The 20,995-nt window shown below is 40.3% G+C and overlaps 1 protein-coding gene and 1 long non-coding RNA gene across 4 annotated transcripts in view; one reads left to right on the top strand and one right to left on the bottom strand.

Moving 5' to 3' along the window:
• LOC115287783 (lymphocyte antigen 75) overlaps window positions 1–18,910 on the bottom strand; it is a 128,914-nt gene extending 110,004 nt beyond the window's left edge. For 2 of the 3 annotated variants that reach the window (XM_029934508.1, XM_029934509.1), the window contains exons 1-4: window positions 18,560–18,910; window positions 12,846–13,217; window positions 6,601–6,771; window positions 2,551–2,715 (exon numbers count right to left, since the gene is read on the bottom strand). In XM_029934508.1, coding sequence (XP_029790368.1) covers window positions 2,551–2,715; window positions 6,601–6,771; window positions 12,846–13,217; window positions 18,560–18,653 — 802 coding nt within the window. In that variant the 5' untranslated portion in view covers window positions 18,654–18,910. The remainder of the gene's footprint in view (window positions 1–2,550; window positions 2,716–6,600; window positions 6,772–12,845; window positions 13,218–18,559) is intronic. The other variant, XM_029934510.1, reaches the window with a different exon arrangement.
• The window catches only part of LOC115287792, a 91,138-nt gene continuing 88,696 nt past the window's right edge, over window positions 18,554–20,995 (top strand). The window contains exon 1 of the long non-coding RNA XR_003906659.1: window positions 18,554–19,355. This is a non-coding gene — a long non-coding RNA (uncharacterized LOC115287792). The remainder of the gene's footprint in view (window positions 19,356–20,995) is intronic.

Here is a 20,995-nt window from a genome sequence, read left to right as displayed (position 1 = left end):
GCCTCATGATAGTAATGCATGTGGGAAGAGACAGAGAAGAAACTCTTCTATTGTATAAGAAAGCCCAAACTAGCAAGGGGCCTTGATTTAGAAGTAGCCTAGCCTTGGGGCACCTGTTGAGGCCACTCGAAGTGAACAACGTCTCAGGGTGGAGACAAATGAGGAAGAATGGACTGTTCGGTCTTCTTGTGTAACTCTGGGATAGATCTGTGAGTAGAGGTTCCCTGAAGGTTCTGGAAGGCCAGAGCCATGAGAAATCTAATTCTGAAACCAAATACCCCACCCCTGAAGCCTGTGTATTAGTAAAGCAAAATCAAAACTAAGTGCAGGGCAAGCATAAAGGAAACAGAAAGCTCTTTGAGATTGCATGGGACTTATTTTCAAGGGGCTGCTTCTACTTTTTTTTCTGGCAGTGGATTCCCTAGTCTACCACTAGCTACCAAACCGGAAATCATTTGGGAATAACATTCTCCATTATGCTCTGCATATGTACAACTCATTTCCCCAGCTAGATCAAGCACTTGGATCACAAAATCTGTCTGATTCACTTTTGTTGACCTCACCCTCCTAGCCTAATGTTTATACATGGTAGTTTTCAGTGAAGAGAGAAATTTCAAGAAACTTTCAAGATTTGGATACTGTAAGTTTCAGATGTTAAAGTACAGCTTGAGTCTTGGGAAACCACCAATTATAATTGGGTTATAATTATGTTATGCTTAATGCTTTCCCAGTGAAAGAGAAGTTTGGAACATTATAAAGGGTTATCTCTACAATTATATATATATATATATGTAGGTATATATAGGTAGAATAATAAATCTTAGGGAAAAATGTGAAATAAATAGTGCTTGGTCAACTGACATCCATGTGGAGAAAGATAAATTAGATTCCTACCTCTAGAAATTTTATGTCAAATGGATTATGGATGTAAATATGAAAAGCAAAATTATAAACTTTTGGGAGAAAAATGAGAGGTCATGTTTATCATACGAGGGCTAAGAAAAAATTTGCTAAATAATATAAATAAGCACACAACATTAAGGAAAAGACCAACTGACCAAATTAAAAGTAATATTTTTAAATAATAAGAAGCAATAAAAGTGAAAAGACCAAAGACTAGGAAAATATATTTGTAATTCTACAGCAAAAGATAAGTATATATAAAGAGTTATAATCGATCAATAAGAAAAAGGAGGCAAACAACTCAAACAGGAGGCAAAGGATATCACCTGGCAGATTATAAGCTGAAAACCTTAATGCCTAATAAACACAAGGCACAAAACCACATGAATTATCAGGAAAATATAAAAGACAAATGAAATAACCATTTCACATTCATCACAATGGCCGACTAAGTCTCATAGCACCATAGCACCAGAGGTGTAAATGAATACAGCCACTTTGGAAAGCAATTTGGAATTTTTGATTAGAGGTGAAGAGACGTGCACCCCATGACTCAGCAGTTCCTACTCAAGTGACACACATGTCTGCCCCATGAGGTACATGTGGGATGTTCCTTACAGAAGTATTCGTAATAGGAAACGCTGAAAACAACCTGTTTCTCAATAGAGGGATGAATAAATTGTGGTTTATTCATACAAGGTAATACTTTACAGCAGCCGTTGACTACAGATAAACCTACATATGGATAAATAAGTATTTGTATCATTTAAAAATATAGATATGATTTCTTATCTATGTTTTAATCTATGCTTTTATATCTATGTATTATAGATATGTATAATGAAAACACATATAGTATTTATATACATATATCATAAAAGCATTCAAAAAATGGTTATTTTGAGAAGTAGGCATGGAATTTCGAGTCTGTTAACATTTTATTTCTTTAAAGAGAGGGAAGCAGGAAAGGAGGGATGGAATTACAATCCGATTATAATCCATGTAACACAATATGACAAATATTAGTGTATAGAGTGTGCAAAGTCAAGTTTGTGGTTATACAGTCCTCTTTTAGGTTATTTTCTATTTTTGTTTGTATAAGTTTTCATAATTAAAAATTTTTAAATTACCACCATCACCCCACAAACAGCATGAAACAAAATCATATCCATTCTATGTGTCCATTCATTAAATCCATGTGAGGATTTCTTAATCCTCTCCTTGCCCCTGAGGATGGCACTCCTCTCTCTACTCAACCACAAGGATGTTTCAGTGAGGCCATCTAGTGTGACTCAGCTATCTTCTTTACCTTCTTTGAGTTCTCTTCTTATCAATGTTCAAACAGTTTAGTGTTTGCCTTTTACAAATCTTTTCTCTTAGGCTTAGGGTAGCAGTTTAATCTTGCTACCTCACTCCATTTTCTGAACATTAACTTCTTTTCAGTCTCCAACATGAAATGCATATTCAGTGGATCAAATAGGATTCTATTCATAACTTTTTGCTTGAGGCCTTCAATGCTGATGTTTAAATCCCAAGAGAAGATAAAAAAAATATGTACACAAAACAACATACCTGGATATGAAAATAGAGGTAGACACATGGCATCTTTATAATCCCAGTAATTTGCTCTACCACATACAAACCTACCTTTAAGATAAGTTAATTCATCAGTATTGCTGATGCTCAGTAAGTCGGCTCCTTGATTCTGACATGAAACATAAGCCTCCTTCCAAGAAAGAGATGCCAGAGTATTAAATTGGTAGCAACTTCCAATCTGCTCATTCTTTTCCCAGTTATCTTCACAGCCATTTTCTGTTGACAAAAAGAGATGTTAGTGATCATAAAGTAAGGGCTTACCAATACTGTGATTCAATTACCATATTCTTAGGATACACAAGTTTTGACCATGTTTTGATTCTTTGGTTACACAAAGAAATTTTGATGTCATAGGAACCAAATGACTTTGGCTGACTAAAGCTTCCATTCTCTTATCCTCTACTCTCTCATTATCTCCTATCAACTACAATGCCATATTTTAGCCCCTGCCTGCCCTCTGCCTAAATGTAGGCCTCTTCAACTTGGTTTACGTTGTTAAACCCCTGAACTGATGGGGAAAAAAGCTCACTTGAAGATGGTGGCAGACTGCAGAGGGGTTTGCCACAGCCTGCAGCGAAACTCCTGTGTGTATGTGTGTATACAGACATGCTGCTTAAATGCCCACAATGTAGAACCCTAGTGACTACCTTATTTAAAAACTCAGCTTAAATTCCTCCTTAATATTTTAACAGAGGATTTAATGTATGACATATAATTAATATCATATTATCAATATTACATACATATATGTACATATATGTGTGCATATACATACTGACATACATGCTCACTGTATAATGTGCATATTATTTCCTTCAACAAATATTTAGTGGCACCTGGGTGGCTCAGTCAGTTAAGCATCCAATTCTTGATTTTGGCTCAGGTTAGGATCTCATGATTTGTTAGATTAAACCCCAAGCTGGGCTCTGCGCTGACAGCATGGAACCTGCATGGGATTCTCTCTCCTCCTCTTTCTACCCCTACCCCTGTTCTCTCTCTCTCTCTCAAAATAAATAAACATTAAAAAAAAACAACCAAGTACCTAAAAAGCAGTTACAATTTCAGACAAAGACCCTTCAAATTATTTCTTAGATAAAATATATAGATCTTGATACAACTGGTTCAAAAACATACTTAAAGACTCCCGTGTACCCTCTAGAAGAAGAAATCTAATATAGACTATATCATATATGTTCCAGGCTCCACTCTAGGGGGTTTTGAAAAGTCACATATCACATGTTAGACTCATGGCCTTTCAAGCTGGAAGGGCCCTCTGAGGCCACCTTGTCTAATGCTCTCATTTCACAGATGGGAACAAAGATCTAGAGGTGCTTGTGGCAGAGCTGTCATCAGAGCACTGGTCTCTAAATATAGTCTTGTTGATCTTTTGAACAGCATACACTGCTTCTTCAGCCACTTTTGAATGTCCCAAATAGCAATGTAGGTTCTTGTGGCATTTGGTGAAACAAAATAGGTAGCTTTGTAAGTACATTGCCTACAGTTTCCTTATTACCACTGGAGCCTTATGCCTGTAAATCCAGAAGCTTCCAGGGGGATGGCAGTATGTCTGCTATAAAATACAATCTACATGGCCTAGCAATCCTCAGGTTTGAGAAACTCACAGTCTTGCTTCTTTCCTAAAAAGAACTCTGAGAGGTATATGAATGCATTAACACCTTCCATTCTCACCCCACCACCCAAAGGAAGCTAGAGACACTGATACACATGACATTCAAGGAAGCGAGGCAGAATGGGATAAATATGAGGGTCAGAAATCCTGGAATTTCCACCAGACACCATATGAATGTGGTCTGATCCTGACAGGCCATGTTACCAGTTTGGGTCTGCCACTCCCACCTGGGAACTGAGGATTTGCACTGGATAACCTCCCTTTCACATCTAAAATTTCTGATTCAGACTAATAGTGAGGTTTAAATGAAATTGGAGCCTATTTGTCCAAACTCTGCCTCATTCAGTTATAGTTGAAGCAGATATTGGCTTTTATCTTTTAGTAGGTTCTAGGTGTTAAAAAGCCTGTGCCTCTACCTAGAATAGTAATTCTTAAAGTGTGGTCCTCAGACCATCATGATCTGAGAACTCATTGAACTGTGAATTCTTGGGACCCAATCCAAAGCTACCAAATTATAATTTCTTTTTTTAATAGTTTATCGTCAAATTGGTTTCCATCCAATAACACCCAGTGGTCATCGCAACAAGTGCCCTCCTCCATGCCCACTACCCATTTCCCCGTCTCCCTCACCTCCCATCAACCCTCAGTTTGTTCTCAGTTTTTAGGAATCTCTTATGGTTTGCCTCCTTCCTTCTCCTTAACTATTATTTCCCCTTCCCCTCTCCCATGGTCCTCTGTTTAGTTTCTCCTGTTCCACATATGAGTGAAAACATAAGGTATATGTCCTTCTCTGCCTGATTTATTTCACTTAGCATGACACCCTCAAGATCTATCCACATTGCTACAAATGGCCAGATTTCATTCTTTCTCATTGCCATGTAATACTCCATTGTGTATATATACCACATCTTCTTGATCCATTCATCAGGTGATGGACATTTAGGCTCTTTCTATGATTTGGCTATGGTTGAAGGTGCTGCTACGAACATTGGGGTACATGCATCAGCACTTCTGTATCCCTTGGGTAAATTCCTAGCAGTGCTATTTCTGGGTCGTAAGGGAGTTCTATTGTTAATTTTTTGAGGAACCTTCACACTGTTTTCCAGAGTGGCTGTACCACTTTACATTGCCACCAACAGTGTTAGAGGATGCCTGTTTCTTCACATCCTTGCCAGCACCTATAGTCTTGTGACCAAATTATAATTTCTGAAGGTCAGCCCCAGAAGTCTTTGTTCTAACAAATTTTCCAAGTAGTTCTGCTGATCCATTTGCTCAGTATAATCTCTTCTAGTTGTTCAGAACTCTTCATTTTGAAACTCAGCTTCCTTAAAGTGGAATCAGCATTACTAATACCAGCAGATCGGCTACTGAATGAGGCATGATAGAGTTATTTGGGGCAAGGACTTCAGAACTGGGTTTCCTAGATCTGAATCCTAACTCTGAAATGTATTAGTTACGTGACCTTAAGCAAGTGCTGTAACTCCCCTGTACCTCATTTTGGTCATCTGTGAAATGGGGATTAATAGTGTTGCCTATCTTATAAGGTTGTGTGAAGATTGAATGAGTTGATATTGTTTGAGTTCTTAGAATAGTAATAGTGATACTTGGTAAGGTCCTGTAAGTATTAACTATTATTACCTAGGCCTGGAGCTGTTTCCTTTCACTTTATTATATATTCTTCCATCCTATTGACCACTTAAAAATATTTCTGGAGCACTTACCACATGTTAGGTATTGTGATGATCTGTAACTCTCACCTGACGGTGAGAAAATATGTCTCAGTTATATGCCAGATAATGATGCAACTGCTACTTTGGTCTCTTTCTTTCTAAAGAATAGTGAATTCTTTAGCATGTCCTGAATATTTGCTTCTAGTAAAAAGCAATTAGAAAAAATGCTCTACTCAACATACAGAAATGGCAGAAGGAACAGTGTCACCAATTGTGAGAGGGCCAGGAATATTGTCCCCTACTCTTTGCTTCATTCAGGCCATAAGTGTACTTAAGTCTCTAATCCTAAAAGTATTTCTTTGACCTATCTACCCCACAAACCACCATCATTGCTCTTTTTCTATTCCATAAGCCTTAAGAGACTTTCTCTCCTTTTTACACTTCAGTCCACTATAACCTAGCTTCTATGACCAATGGTCTTCTAAAACTGCTCTAATAAAGGTCAGCAGCAATTTCCTAACTGCTCATGCCTTTTCCACTTCCTCTTCCTGAGGTATCTGTGCTACAGAACATTCCTTCCTTCTTTGTCTTCCATGATACCATCCTGTCTTGGTTCTCTTCTTGGCCTACTCGTGAAAGCAAGCTCATAGCTAAACATTACTTCCCTCTCTTTCCTCAAAAATATACTCCTTCTTTAAGATAACATTTGTGAATCATCTTGGACTCTTCTTTCTCCCTTTAGCTTCACAGAAATGGTATCCATTTTCTCTCTCTATATGAAGGCCATTAGTCCATACATACCTGGTATCAAGCAGATGCCCCATTTCTGATCATATTCATAATTTAAGGTGGTTGCACACCATGGCCCTCTATGATCTTCATCAAGAATGCACTCATGATGCCAGGTCCCATTAACTAAGAATGGAAATTCACAAGGTCTTCCAAAGGAGTTCCCATCTCTGGTATATATCTCTGTGGTGTGGGGAAGAAGTAGAGGAAAGGAAAGGTAACAACTGGATAATCACCTTCAGTTAACTAATTCCTAGATTTTCTGTGAAAGAAAGATTGTTGTTTGCACTTAAGAGAATACAGTATCAGGGTGCCTGGGTGGCTCAGTGGATTTAGCATTCAACTCTTAATGTTGGCTCAGATTGTGATCTCACAGTTGTGATATTCAGCTCAAGCCCAGCATTAGGCTCTGTGCTGAGCATGGAGCTTGTTTGGGATTCTCTCTTTCCCTCTCTCTCTGCCTCTCTTCTGCTTGTGTGCTTGCTTTCTCTCTCTCAAAATAAATAAACTTTAAAATAATAAATAATAAAAAAGAGAATATAGCATTTAAGTAGGCTGCAAAGTGTGGAAATTCAGAGCATGGATGCTGACTGTTCAGACCTGGACTTGTATGCTGGCTCCCCCATTAACCAACCATGTGGGGGTGACAAGCTCTCCAATTTCTATTAGCCTCAGTGTCTCAGTTAGGAATAATAGTATCTATCTCACAGATTTATTCAAGAGGATTCAATGAGATAATCCATGTAAATCTTCATTTATTATGGTGTGATAAAGAGCTAAATGATCTTGGCTTGATCCAGCAGGGATCAACTACTGTGGGTGGCAGAGTACTTCATGAAAGAGGACCCCTGCCTGAGGCTAAATTTGCATTTTAAATTATTTTATTTAGTAAGAGTGGAGCCAAAAAAAAAAAACTTTAGAATCACTGAGGGTGGGTGGGGACTTTGGAACCAGTTGTGGTGAGGCAGATGGACACAGAGCCCCACTGTTCCCAGACTTGGTGGTAGAACTGAGGTTGTGAGTTTTGAGAAAGTGGAAGAATAGCTGGATCTCTGAGATGGTTCTTGGAGAAGAGCAGGGCATGGTAATTCAGGTTATGAAAGAAGAACCAGCTTCATCTGGTGAGTCATGGGATCAGCTGGTGGCCAGAGAGTTGGTAGAACTAGTTTTTCATTTTTTTGTTTTATTTAAATTCAAGTTAGTTAATATACAATGTAGTCTTTCCTTTAGGAATAGAGCCCAGTGATTTATCTCTTACATATGACACCCAGTGCTCATCCTAAAAAGTGCCCTCCTTAACGTCCATCACCTGTTTAGCCCATACCCCCACCCATCTCCCCTCCAGCAACCTTCATTTTATTCTTGGTATTTAAAAGTCTCTTATGGTTTGCCTCCTTCTCTGTTTTTATTGTATTTTTCCTTCCCTTCCCCTATGTTCATCTGTTGAGTTTTATTTTATTTTATTTTTTATTTTTAAAGAATTTTTTAATGTTTTATTTATTTTTGAGAGAGAGAGCATGAAAAGGAAAGGGTCAGAGAGAGAGGGAGACAGAATCTGAAGACAGGCTCCAGGCTCTGAGCTAGCTGTCAGCACAGAGTCTGATGCAGGGCTCGAGCCCATGAGCTGTGAGATCATGACCTGAGCCAAAGCCAGACGCTCAACCGACTGAGCCACCCAGGTGCCCCGAATTTCATTTTAATACGTGCCCTGATATATGGAGAGGAACTGAAAGATTATTCCAACCACAAATATGCCTGGAAATACTAAAGAAAGTGCTCAATATTTATGTGGATAACAGTTCTCTTGGAAAGGGGCTTTTCTAGAACAGCTAACTATGTAATTATTTTCGCCACCTTTTTCTATGTCCTTAATTTGTCTAAAACCAAGGTCATTATCAGATCAAATAATGGTTATTAAGTAAAGTATAATAGTCAGATCTTATCACCCTTTACCAGGCTATTAGGGTCCATCAAAATGTCTCACAAATTTGCCTGAAAGTGTACTTACAATAGTATTTGATTCCACATCCATTATCATTCTCAAATATTCTTAACTGAAGTATGAGACTTAATTTAACAGTCTTAAGGAGCAGTACAGCAAAAAGTAAGAATAATCTAGGGGCGCCTGGGTGGCTCAGTCGGTTGAGCGTCCGGCTTCAACTCAGGTCACGATCTCACGGTGTGTGGGTTCGAGCCCCGCGTCGGGCTCTGTGCTGACAGCTCAGGGCCTGGAGCCTGCTTCAGATTCTGTGTCTCCCTCTCTCTCTGACCCTCCCCTACTCGCGCTGTCTCTGTCTCTCAAAAATAAAATAAAAACCATAAAAAAAAAGATTTTTAAAAAAAGAATAATCCAGATGCTTTTATTTGCAAACAATCTTTTAAGGAACATTGGTTTTATTTTCCTCTGACATATAAATGATTTTGGACAGGATACTTCTGTTAAAAAGTAGTTTGACCTTATACTTTAAAAGGAATCTGTTCGGGGCACCTGGGTGGCTCAGTCGGTTGCATGACCGACTTCAGCTCAGGTCATTATCTCATGGTTTGTGGGTTCGAGCCTCGCATCAGGCTCTGTGCTGACAGCTCAGAGCCTGGAGCTTGCTTCAGATTCTATGTGTCTCTCTCTTTCTCCCCCCGCCACTCATGCTCTATTTCTATATCAATAATAAAGAAACATTAAATTTTTTTAAAAAAGGAACCTGCTTATTACCTATATTCTATTTTTAATAATACTAAAGCTCCCAATAGCTCATGACAACTTCTCTTCCAATATTATAACACTTAAAAGGAGTCTTTGAGCACAGCGACTATTACTTGTAGGCCATCAGTTTCTTCCTAAGAAATCTTGTGTTTCTGTAATACAGAGTGCTTTCACATATATTTCTTTTATTTGCTCTTTACCATAAACCTATGAGGTTGACAGGGCAAGTATTACACTTTTTTGTGAAATCTCCATTTTTGCAACATAGTTAAGTAAAACATTCAGTAAACTGTAAGTGACAGGGATGAGAACTGGCTCTCATTAGAGTCCTTGACATGTTAAGGACAACTTGTAACATTAATGGCTGCCTTCTCAGGTTTCAAGTTCTGTTTCATAGCTTAAGCTGGGTTTCAATTAAAAAACTCTCCTATTCACAATATCCTTTGAAGAATGATAAGCATATAACAACCACCACATTAGTAGCAGCTAAATTATGCTAACTATTCATGAAGAATTTTATTCTCACACATTTTTCACTACAGCTGGACCTCTTAAATCCCATGGGTTTCCTAGAGAGACAGCCTTTTCCTGAGAAGAATCTTCTCTGAATGTTTCAATTTATGATGAGAGTACTCTTAAAACAACAGCTTATTCTGAAATAGGTACAAATTAGTGAGTTGAATCACATGGAAAACTAACATTAATTTCTTCAGCAACATGAGGCAAAATAGCTTCAATGGTTAAAGAGATTGGCAGGCTCCCAAGACTCGTTCAAAATTCAGACAGCTCTGCACTAAATTCAATTTCCTCTGGATTCAACCAAAACATCAGAAATCTGAAGGTTGCTAGTGAGCTCAAGATATCTTAATGATATACATGTATATCATGTATATCTGGAGGCTGGTCAAAGGCAATTCATTCATAAAGTTTATACAACTAAAGTTTTCTCTGAGATGAACATGACTCACATGGGATGGGAAGGCAACCCAGGAAACAATGACAAATAATTTTTCTTATATTAGAAGTAAAAGCACTTATGTTTCAAATACAAGGGAGAAATAAAAAAGATATATTTGAGGAATTCAATCATGGTGTTGAGTGTAGCTTTGCTGTAACAAGTTGGGTAACCTTGGACTTCACTCTTTTGGGACTCTTAAGCCTTATCTTATCCTTCTTGTTTCTATACAACTAGACAACAGGCAAGGCAGAGACCAATATGAGGAGTCTGACAGAGTAGTCCCAGAGAAAGCTCTTAAGACAGTGGTCTCTAATCTAAGAACAGGAAGGGACTACATAAATTCAAAAGAGCAAAACTTCCAGGACTTAATATGTGATTAAAATGAATGATAAGAGAGGAATGCAGGACAATTCTAGGGTGACTTGTAGATTTCTAACATACACAACGTGGAAGGTACCAATCACCTAGAAAGGACTAGAGAAGAGGAGGCAGGTTTAACCCTGGCTTCTGCCCAAATTAAAACTTGAGGTGTGTGATGAGTCAGAATTATGTGAGCCATTTCTCAGATCTTTAAATTTCTTGTCTGAAAATTCAGTGTTCCAAATACTGTATTTGGTAAGGTCAAGAAACACATTATGCCTGTGGGCTCTTGCTGGAGGCACTGCTTAGCTCTCTCTGGGGTGGTACCCCAAGCATAGGCCCCCTTCTCAGAAGAATATTACAAATGCATAAAATAAAACCCATAGGATTACAAAGAAAACCCAGTTGGACTGAAATTAAGGTCTTGGGGGGATTTAAGGAATTTATAATTACAACTACATCCCTCAGAAGTATTAGGAGCAGGAGAAAGAAAGAGCCCTGAAAAAAAAATCCTGTCTGATCTTTGAACAAATTCAATGAAACAAATCAAATCCAGCTCAAAAGGCAATTTGTGTCATTCCATGTTTTCTCTTAGCTGCCAACTTGGAGAAATGCTTTCAAATTACAAAATTTAAACTTGCTGTTAAGTGGTATCCAAATAGCAATTATTTTTTAGGGTTCGGAGGAAGCTGGCTAGCAAAAACAGACTTGTTCAACAACTCAAGGATTGAGGGTCAAAAAAAAGGAAAACCCCATCTGTAATTCTCTAATATTTTCCCGTCAGAGGAGAACCTGACATCTCAGAAGCAGATGTTCAGTAGGAAACAGAAATAGGTTACCGCAGGAGAAAAATTTGTGTGTGTTATGGGAAGGACAGAAGGCCAAATTTAGCTTAAATGAACTTTAAGAGAAAAGAAAACTTTCTGTGAAGCTATGTAAATTTGCAAAAAACAGCAAGGTGAGATAATAGTTATGCCTTAGATAAGATAATTAAATATATATTTATATATAAATATTTTATGTAATTCAGAGGAAAATGATGAAAAAGATTTGCTTGGGTGATAACAAATTACATTTAGAGGTTTAAAAAATAAAGCTACTCATCCTAACTTGGAAAGTTGTTATAATCCAGTTTCTAGATGCAGAACAAAGTTCATGATTAGCTCCCTCGTTGACCTTCCAGTAACATGGAACTGCACTGGTCCACTTATATGTGGATTTTTTTCTGATAAATATGGTATAGTACTGTAAATTATTTCTATTCCTTATGATTTTCTTTTTTTATGTTTATTTATTTTGAGAGAGAGAAAGAGAGAGAGCATGAGTGGGAAAGGGGCAGAGTGTGTGAGAAAGAGAGAATCCCCAGCAGATTCTGACTTGGGGTTGGATCTCACCAACCATGAGATCATGACCTGAGCCAAAATCAAGAGTCAGATGATTAACCCACTGAGCCGTCCAGGCACCCCTCCTTATTATTTTCGTAATAGTATTCTCTTTTCTCTAACTTACTTTATTGTAAGAATACATTATGTAATACATATACAAGATACATGTTAACTGTTTACATTGTCCGTAAGAATTCTAGTCAACAATAGGTTATTAGTAGTTAAGTTTGGGGTGAGTCAAATTTTTGACTGCATGGGGGTCAGTGCTCTTAACCCTCACATTGTTTAAGGGTGAACTGTATTTATTTTAGAAGGCAATTGAGAAAAAGTCCACTCTTAAAATGGTGAATCATAAACACAAACATCAAAATGTGATTGCCATCCCCAAAATAAAAGTAAACTCACACGAGGTCTTGAAATTTTTCCATTACATAAAAATCTGCCAACAAGGAGAAATACATTTTCTTTTTTTTCCTTTTTATTTCTTTTTTTTTTTTTAACTTAGAATAGGTTTGATTTTATTAGGTCATTTGAAGAATTTTCTTTTACTCTACCATTTCCTCTCCTCTGGAGTTCAGAATGTAATCGTAGGAAATATATATGCTCAAGAACCAGAAAAATTTCAAATCCCAGCTTTACTACAGAGTGACTCTGTGACCTCTGACAAGGCAGCTAACCTCTTTTAGCTTTACCTGTAAAATGGGAAAAAGAGCACCAACCTCACATAGGTAGCTCAATGTTACTGCGCTGTCCTGGAATTGAATGCTAGCTCACTGCCCTTATCAGTGCATGGTCATTGTCACATTTACCAAACAAAACAGCAAATGACTCAGAGTCCCTCTCCCATACTCACCATGGTAAGGCTGGTCACAGAGGTTTCCCTCCGTGCCTCCTTTCTTCCAGACATCAGATGAATTTGTACTTGCTATAGCATGTCCATTCTTCAGAGCCAATCTGTACTGGGCAGCTCCGTATAAAGAGTAGTGCTCACATTTCCACCACAGCATGGCACTGGAGTCACAGCTGAACATTCTCGGGGAATCTGTGGGCTTAGTAATATCTAGTCCAAGGCACTTCTGGGACTGCAAATGAAAGAGCCGATGCTGGGACACCCACTTCCATAACATGTCCCTGCTTCTATCACAGTCCGTTGCTACTATCCAGTCATTTAGTGGCTTGATGCACTTGCCCAGGTTTTCATTGACAATGGTGAATGGATCATTGCCTGAGTGAAGACAGACAGATAAAGAAGACATTTTAGGATTCTGAACTGTGTGGTCAGTGTGCCTTGGCCCCTGCTTGCTGAGGAGAGTCTGGGCACCCCTGGACTCAGCCTACTCTACAATGTCTATAAACTGAAATGCACAACACAAGGTCAGAGGACAGTGATAGCCAGAGAGGCATGCCTCTCCTACTTATTACCCATGTGATCAGGGCAAGTTATTTAACACTAAGCCTCAGTTTCCTCCTTTGTAAAATAGTACTTCATATGGTAGATATGAGGTTAAAATGAGCTCATACATGTAAAGCACTTAGAACAGAATGTATATTTTTAATTGTTATTCCATGAAATTACCCCTCCCCCCCTTATTTAATGAGATGAAAAAGCTCCTTAGTTTTCACCTAACTTATGGAGGTGGTCTACAATCAATGAAAAGTATCCTGAACCTATTCAGGATCACAGTTCTGTCTTGCTTACACTTTAGGTCCTCTGGCAGGGTAAATTATTACATGGCATGAATGTGTCTCAGAAGAGATGAGGAGACTTCTGAGGGAACAGAAGTAGAAGAGCGGGATAAAGGGATGAGAGGAAATGAAGGTCTGGATTCTGAGGGTAGGAGGGACCATGAGCTAAGACCAGCTTTATCTTAGCACCTACAGGAATGTGATAGGAAGCCATGGGGAAGGGTCAGGGGAGACCCGACTGTGGATCATCTATGGAGGCTGAGCCTGAGCTCCAGAAACCACCTGGGATTCAGAATTCAACAGCCAGGAGGTTTGCACAGTGTGAAATTCCAAAGTAATGCATGTAAGCTGAAGGCTAAAGGAGGGACTTCTCTGAACATTTCCCTGGTTTTGCATGAGTTGAAGAAGACCTCAGTAATGATAAAAACTGAAGTTCTGCTAACTTGGTGGAATAGGACCTCATAATAAAATTTAATTTGATTCTATGAAAATAAAAGAATGCATTGTTTCGTACACACCTGAGCTTGTGGAACAGGATTCACATCTGCTACAACAACTAACAGTTGAACAATTTAGCCAGTCCTTTTATAAAGAAAAAATTTTTGAAGTTATAGCACAAATGTTCATGTTGCTGACAAGAAAGCTGAAATATATTAGACAAAGTTAAACAATCATTGTCAGTGAACCAAAGGGTTCAGCAGAAGAACCTGTAAAATTTTAGTTCCCAAAAGGCACTTTCATTTTGATGCCAGCTTCACAATCACTGATTTTACTAATGCTTCCTACTTTTTCTAATAATAATTCATAGGCTTTCAGAGTTAAAAATTCTTACATGAAGGACTTGAGGGGAAATTTCACCATATAAATAATAAATATAACATTAAATTAAATTCCAGCTTGAACTTTGAACAGAATTTTTTGTTTGAAATAGCACCAGCAGCAACAAGAAAGGAATAGGAACAACTACAAAATCCTGTAAAACTTTAAGTTACTTCTTTTTTCAAATCTGTATTTTAAAATATTATGTACGACTGCAGCTAGATGCCTTGGTCATAGCAATTTCCATCCCTCACCCTTCCTTTTTGGACATTTCTCTACCATTCTCTGCTTTATGGACACCATCTGGTAGGAAAATTAACAAAAGGAGAAAACATGCTGTCTTAGAAGATTACACTCACAATTTCTCCAGTGTCCTTCTCCTCCATATTCAATATTGACTCAGACCCATGAGGTATTTCTTTCCCAAACTATTCTCTCAGTTCTCCAAAATAAATCTTGTACTCTAAAGTTCCTAGGAATTACTGCAGAAAGAAAGAAGTCTGCTTCTACAGGAGAATAGGATGCCACCTCCATTGGTGGAACCTTTCCTTCTCTTGCCCTCTGGTCTCAGTGTCCTCTTTCCTGGGCACTCTGCTCTGTGCCCTTTGATCCCAGATAGGTGAACTGGGCCAGCAGTAGCTTTGCTATCTTTGCAGTGTTTCAAAGACTTTTCAAGTTGCCTTAACAGAATCCAAGGGATTAGCTATAGCTCTTAGTATAGTAGAACAAGCAGTGGAATAAAGAATTAAGGGGGCTAGATTGAAGACCTACCTCCACTACCAGTTAGCTGGGAGATGTTGGGGAAGTCACTTAATCTCCCCAAGGTCTTCATGTTTCCAAATACAAGATGTAAGCAGAGAGGTTTAGGATTCCTAAGCCACTTTCAGTACAAATATTCTCTGCTTCCACAAGATAAGTTTTCCTAGCCTTTCAGGTTTTACTGGTCTCTGTAAAGTTCACTGTATATTGTTCTTAGACATCCACAACTTCATTATGTCATGCTAATGCTAGTAGCATTTTAGGTCATTCTATTCCCAATTGTATCAGGTATGTGCACTTAGGTAACAGTGATGTTTTATAAATACTTTTTGGAAGTGAAAAAAAATTACCCTTCCCCATTTACTGTATGTTTTACTTCTGGAACACTGATAGACTGAACAAGTTTGTAGGAACTCTGAAAGACTCCAGGAGAGGTATGGAATGGCATGGAAAGGCTATGTAAAAGAGTTGCCAAACTTCCTACCTAATTGTAACATCTATGATCATAAATACTTGCCTCATTCTAAATCTGTCTTTTAACTAAGTAGTTATAATCAATGTTTAACATCGATAGTGGTTCCTTAGCACAAACATTAATTATTGATATGATTTAAGGAAAGTTGCAATTAGCCTTCATACATAATGTAAGTGTAAGCATTAATACATAATATACACGGTAGGGAGAGCTGTCTTCTCATGATGTTTCCCTATATCTTTCCTTACCCTTCGCAGAAGCTGTTCCATCTGCCTCAATCTTGTGACCCTTTTGGATGGCAGATTGAAGGGTGGGAAGGACTGAGGAAGTGTGAAAATAATTCCTTATTTATGAAATTTGTTAAATAAGGATAAAGAAAATATTTCAGAAATGTATTTACACTTTGAAAAGGTACTTGCAGAGCAACTTATAAGACAAGTTCTTTATTAACAATCTTACGTTGCATCTTGTTCATGTTACCTTATAATATATCCTAAGGGGAATTTTAAGGTTTACTTCCACATACAATATTGGGCAAGTCTAAAAGGCAGAGGTTGCTGAAAATAAGCCTCCATCATCCCTAATAGCGTTTTTTTATATGCTTCATTTTTATGTATATATTCTATCTGAGAGGAAATGGCTAGGTAGCATTACCATATATTGAAAATGAATTTTTAGTATTCCACATTCATCAAAGGAAAACTATCTCCTATTCCCTAATCATTAGGTAACTCTTGTCTTACCTAAACAAAAGAGGTTTGCACATTTCAAAGTGAAGCTGGACATCAACATTTTATAATCACAGACCAATGGAGAGGGAGATAGAGGCAAGAAGGATGAAGACTGCAGTATTTTTAGTTTCAGGGGAACTTCTAGAGCCCACAATGTTAAGCATTTCATGGAGTCACCACCATGTATATAGACTGTACAGGTGGAGTAGGAAAGAATCAGAAGTTTGGGATTGCCAGTTCAAAAACAGGTCCTGGAGTGCCCTTGGGTCCATGACAATCTACTCGGAGTCAGGAAGTCATGGCATTCTGATTGGGGGTATGGGCTGGTGAGAACCTCAGAAGTCTTGGAAGGATTGGTTTACTTCAAGCTATTAGCTCTCCAAGAAGGCCAAAAAGAAAACCAAACAATTGGGATTTCCCCAAGGACCCAGAGGAACTCTTTCAGCACCTGAACAACCCAGGCCTCCTGCACAAACCTAGCTGCATACATGTGACAGAGTGCATGCCATTACCAGCATTGTGAAGCTGACACACTGCCAAACAAATTGCTCAAATGGCTGGGGTTTCAAAATTCCAGCGCTTCCCTTAACGGGACCACAAGTCTGGTTTGAGGGTGTGTGTAAGAGGGCCAGAGCAGCTGTTAAGGATGAGGACAGATTCAGGAAATCAAGTATCTGCCAGGACCTTGGTGCAGGGAGAATGGAGTTAAGCTGATGCTCTCTGCTTTGGGGTGATGAGAAAGACCAGGGATTGCAGAGATTGCAAATATTAAGGAAATCTGAGTTCTGTGGGGGAGGCAACACAGGTAAGACTAAAGCAGAGGTAGATGGAAACCAAGCCTTCACACACACCAAGATTAGTGTGTTTTGACGGTAGTCATGGCAGTGAAATTTTTCTCCCTGGATTGTGGGCAGGTGGAATACAATTCTCACAGCCGGTAAAAGACTTCTGGCAGTTTTCAACAGGCAGGGTTAAAGAAGAATGGAGAAGTGTGAATCATATCAGCATTTGCTAAAAGGTCCTTGCTGTAGATAAGGTGATGTCATTCATACTCTGGGAAGCTTCTTTCCATCACTCCTGAAGAAAGTCTAAATCTGGCGGTCACTTAGTTTAGCTACTACAAGAAAATAAGAACCACAAGCAGCCTACAGTTTTCAAAAATTTCCTTGCCCATCTTTTACTTCCTCATACAGGCAAGTTAACAGAAGTGGTAGGTGGTGACGGCCCACTGACCACCCGCTATGTAGCGCAACTAAGAAAGTCCTCGGGGCATCTTTTGCCAAGGCAAAAAGAAAGTAAAAGCAAACTCCGATTGCGGCCAGGGGGCATGATGAGGCTGGCTCAATCCAGAGCATCAGCGACGGGAGTCTATTCCTGGTCTTGTTTCCGCAGTTAGAGGCAGGAAAGAGATCTCTGGGCAAGCGACCTGCGCTCCAACGTGGGACCGTCAGCCCCGCGGGGGTGTTTGGGAACTGATAAGCCAGTTAAAGGAAAGGCTCGCTGCTCAAGGCTTTTGGGGAGGGCATCATAACGAAGTTATGATAGCGGTCACCTCAGGAGACATGGCTTAACCTGACTTCCTTTTGGACGTGCACGTTGGCGATCGTGCAGCGAAGCTGGGGTATCATTAATCATCCTGGGGGCTGTGAGTAGGAAATTCCTCTAGACCCTGAGTGGCCAAGGTGGCCAAGAGGCGAAGGAGGGGCGAGACCGCTGGATGGGATATGGGGGTTGTTGAAGAGCCCTTTACTCCAAGGAAGCAAGATTTTAGAGGCGACAGGACGAGGAAAGGGAGGGGGGTTAGCACAGAAAAGGTGATGCGCCTTCCCTAGGGTGTCTTCTTCTCCCTCAGCATCAGAAAGGCCCTCCCCACCCCCTCCACCCCACCCCTCCATCCTCCAGGTGCCTGAGGGCCAGGAAGCTCCTTCCCCCTCAGACCTCCCCTTCGGCTCACTTGTTCGGCTCCATACCCCCGAGGAAAGCAGAGGTGACGAGGTGACGAGATCCGGAACGTAAGCCCTAACCCCAACCGACGGAAGTGGGCAGACCAGACATCAAGGGCCCTAGCAGCCGGCGGCCCGGCGCGTCCTCGCTTACCTGCGTGGCCAGAGGGCTCCGCCAGTCCGAAGCACCTGAGGAGTAGTACGAGGAACTCCGCGGCGCGGCGAAGGGTCGCCCGGCGCGTCCCCATCCTGAATCGGCCCAAGCAGTCCAACCGGGTCCTCGGGCGCACGCGGGACCCACCCCTCCCGCTGCGCCCAGCTGGCCCAGCCTGCGATTTTGCCACGAGCCTCCGGGGAACCCCAGCCCCGCCCCCTCCACCCTCGGCCAATCAGGCGGGGCGGGGCGGGGCAAGGGAGCGGAATCGTTGGCGGGAAGACAAAAAGCTAAAAGTTACTGCGCGTCTTCTAGGCGACAGACCCGTCAGGAGACGGGAAGTGAGCGCGTAGCTAAGAGTGCAGAGTGTCGCTCAGACTACCGGGCTTGGGAGTCCTGGCCCCCACTCTAATCCGGTTAAGTTGAGATGCGGCACTTGCTGGCACTTGGCAACTTCCTGGTGTGTGGGTTGGGCTCGTTTCGGACTTTGTTCTCTGCCTAGCGCACCTGTCTGAGAGGACCTCTTGATTGCCGGCTGGGCTGGAAAGGCACCCACATCCTCTCATACCACAGAGGCGGAAATCTGCACTCGTAGTGTTGCTGCTGTGATCAAGCCAAAGAATTCAGGTGTCCTTGGTTGCGTCTTGTGTATTTGGATAGTGCAAACAAAGGCGAGGTAATCACACGCTGCAGTTTAACCCGCAACTGTTAAAGAATGAAAAGTAAGAGCTATTTGAGTGAACCTACAATCAATACTTCCAACGATTTAGACCTTATAACCGTCTGACCTTTGCAAGTAAGCTCTTCTCTTAAAAATTAAATAATAAAATAATGATAATCCAGTAGAAATATGGAAGTCTGCACACCAAACCAGCAATGTGAGAGTAATATTTATCCTCTCCCTATGGGAGCTGCAATCATTCTAAATAGGCTGACCTAAGTTGCCTGGATGTGAATGTTCTATATTTTCAAACCCCATAAAAGCACTTGGTGTGTACCCAGAAATACCTTTATTCCTGTCCTCCAAGAATGAATTATTCCAGAAGGAGAGGAACATCTAGGTTGTTTTTCCCAATTTCAACTGCTAGGGCTTTGCTGATGGCTCCTAACCTTGGCACTGTTCTCTCCTTAGATTTGGGACTTCAGTTCAGTAAATACATTAAGCACTTGCCATTATGAGGAGGGGCATCTCCCAGGATAAGATAAAAAGACAACATCCCTGTGGGCTCAGGCTTACTGAGTACTGCAGGAGACTGAGGCACACACAGTTAACTTAGGGCAGAATGAATGGGAAACTGGACACGGCTTCAGGGAAGACAACCCCTCAACTGGGCCTTGGGTAGTAAGTGGGAATTTGACCACGCATACCTGGTTGGAGAAAAATAGTAACAGAACGGCAGGAAAATTGCAAAGTAGGGACAGAAGACAGCAGTTCAATATGACCGCCCTGCTGGGTGCATGTGTGTGTTGAAAGTAGTTGTGGTGGAGGTCTAACTGAAAATGACAGCAGAGACCTAAGTTGTGGCTGTTTCATGAAGTGCCTTGAATATGATGTCAAAAACTTTGACTCAATTCTCTAGAACTGGGTAACTGAAAGTTCTGAGTAAGACTGTCTGCTACTGCTCTGATTCCTTCTGCAGTTGTGGTTGCTTGCCTTTCTGATCCTGCCCAAATTGGAGCTACTTGACCGCTGTGCTCATACTTTCTCATTATGACCTTCCTACACTGAGCATCAGGCCTGACCCAGAGTAAGCTCTCAAATAAAAATTAGTTTACTTAGTAAGTGAATTCCTAGAGCCACACCTTAGCACAGGGCGATATGAGCTCCTGCTTGCGTTATGTTGCAGTAGTTTCTCAGTTGATCTCCCTACCAATAATTGTCCTCTCAGGCTAAGGAATCCTAAACACTGAACATATGACCTTTCTTCTGCTCGCATCCTTTCAGTGCTAAGTGGGAGTTCAGGAGGACTGTGAACCCCTGAAATTATATATAGTTTTATGAACACACTTAAAAAATTTTTTTAGAAAGTGCAGCGTTCCAGGGCTTTCCTGAGATTCTCAAAGAAGCCTGTGATACAAAAAGAAAATTCATCCAGGATAAAGCAAGCCTCTCTACAATCTGACCCTTTATCTTTAATTACCTTCCTATGTCACTCCTTGATTCAATCAACCTGTTTGAATCTGTCTTGCCTTTTCCTGTCTAACCTATATATCCATATTTTCTCCAATGTAGAATGCTTCTTTTCCTTCTCCCTTGGTTTAGTTCTACCCTTCCAGTTAAGGCTGTGCTCAAGTCTCACATTTTATATAAAATGTTTCCTAAGAAGAACCCGAACCCTTGGGGATTCCAAACATCTGGATAATGTGCATTCTGTTCTCTTAGTATTTAACATGTATTGCCTCTTGCTGTTTGAGTGATCCCCCCTTATCTGTGGT

This window comes from Suricata suricatta, chromosome 3, assembly GCF_006229205.1.
Source record: "Suricata suricatta isolate VVHF042 chromosome 3, meerkat_22Aug2017_6uvM2_HiC, whole genome shotgun sequence".
NCBI lineage: Eukaryota > Metazoa > Chordata > Mammalia > Carnivora > Herpestidae > Suricata > Suricata suricatta.
The sequence above is the reverse complement of the archived record's forward strand: the minus strand, read 5'-3'. Positions and strand labels throughout refer to the sequence as shown.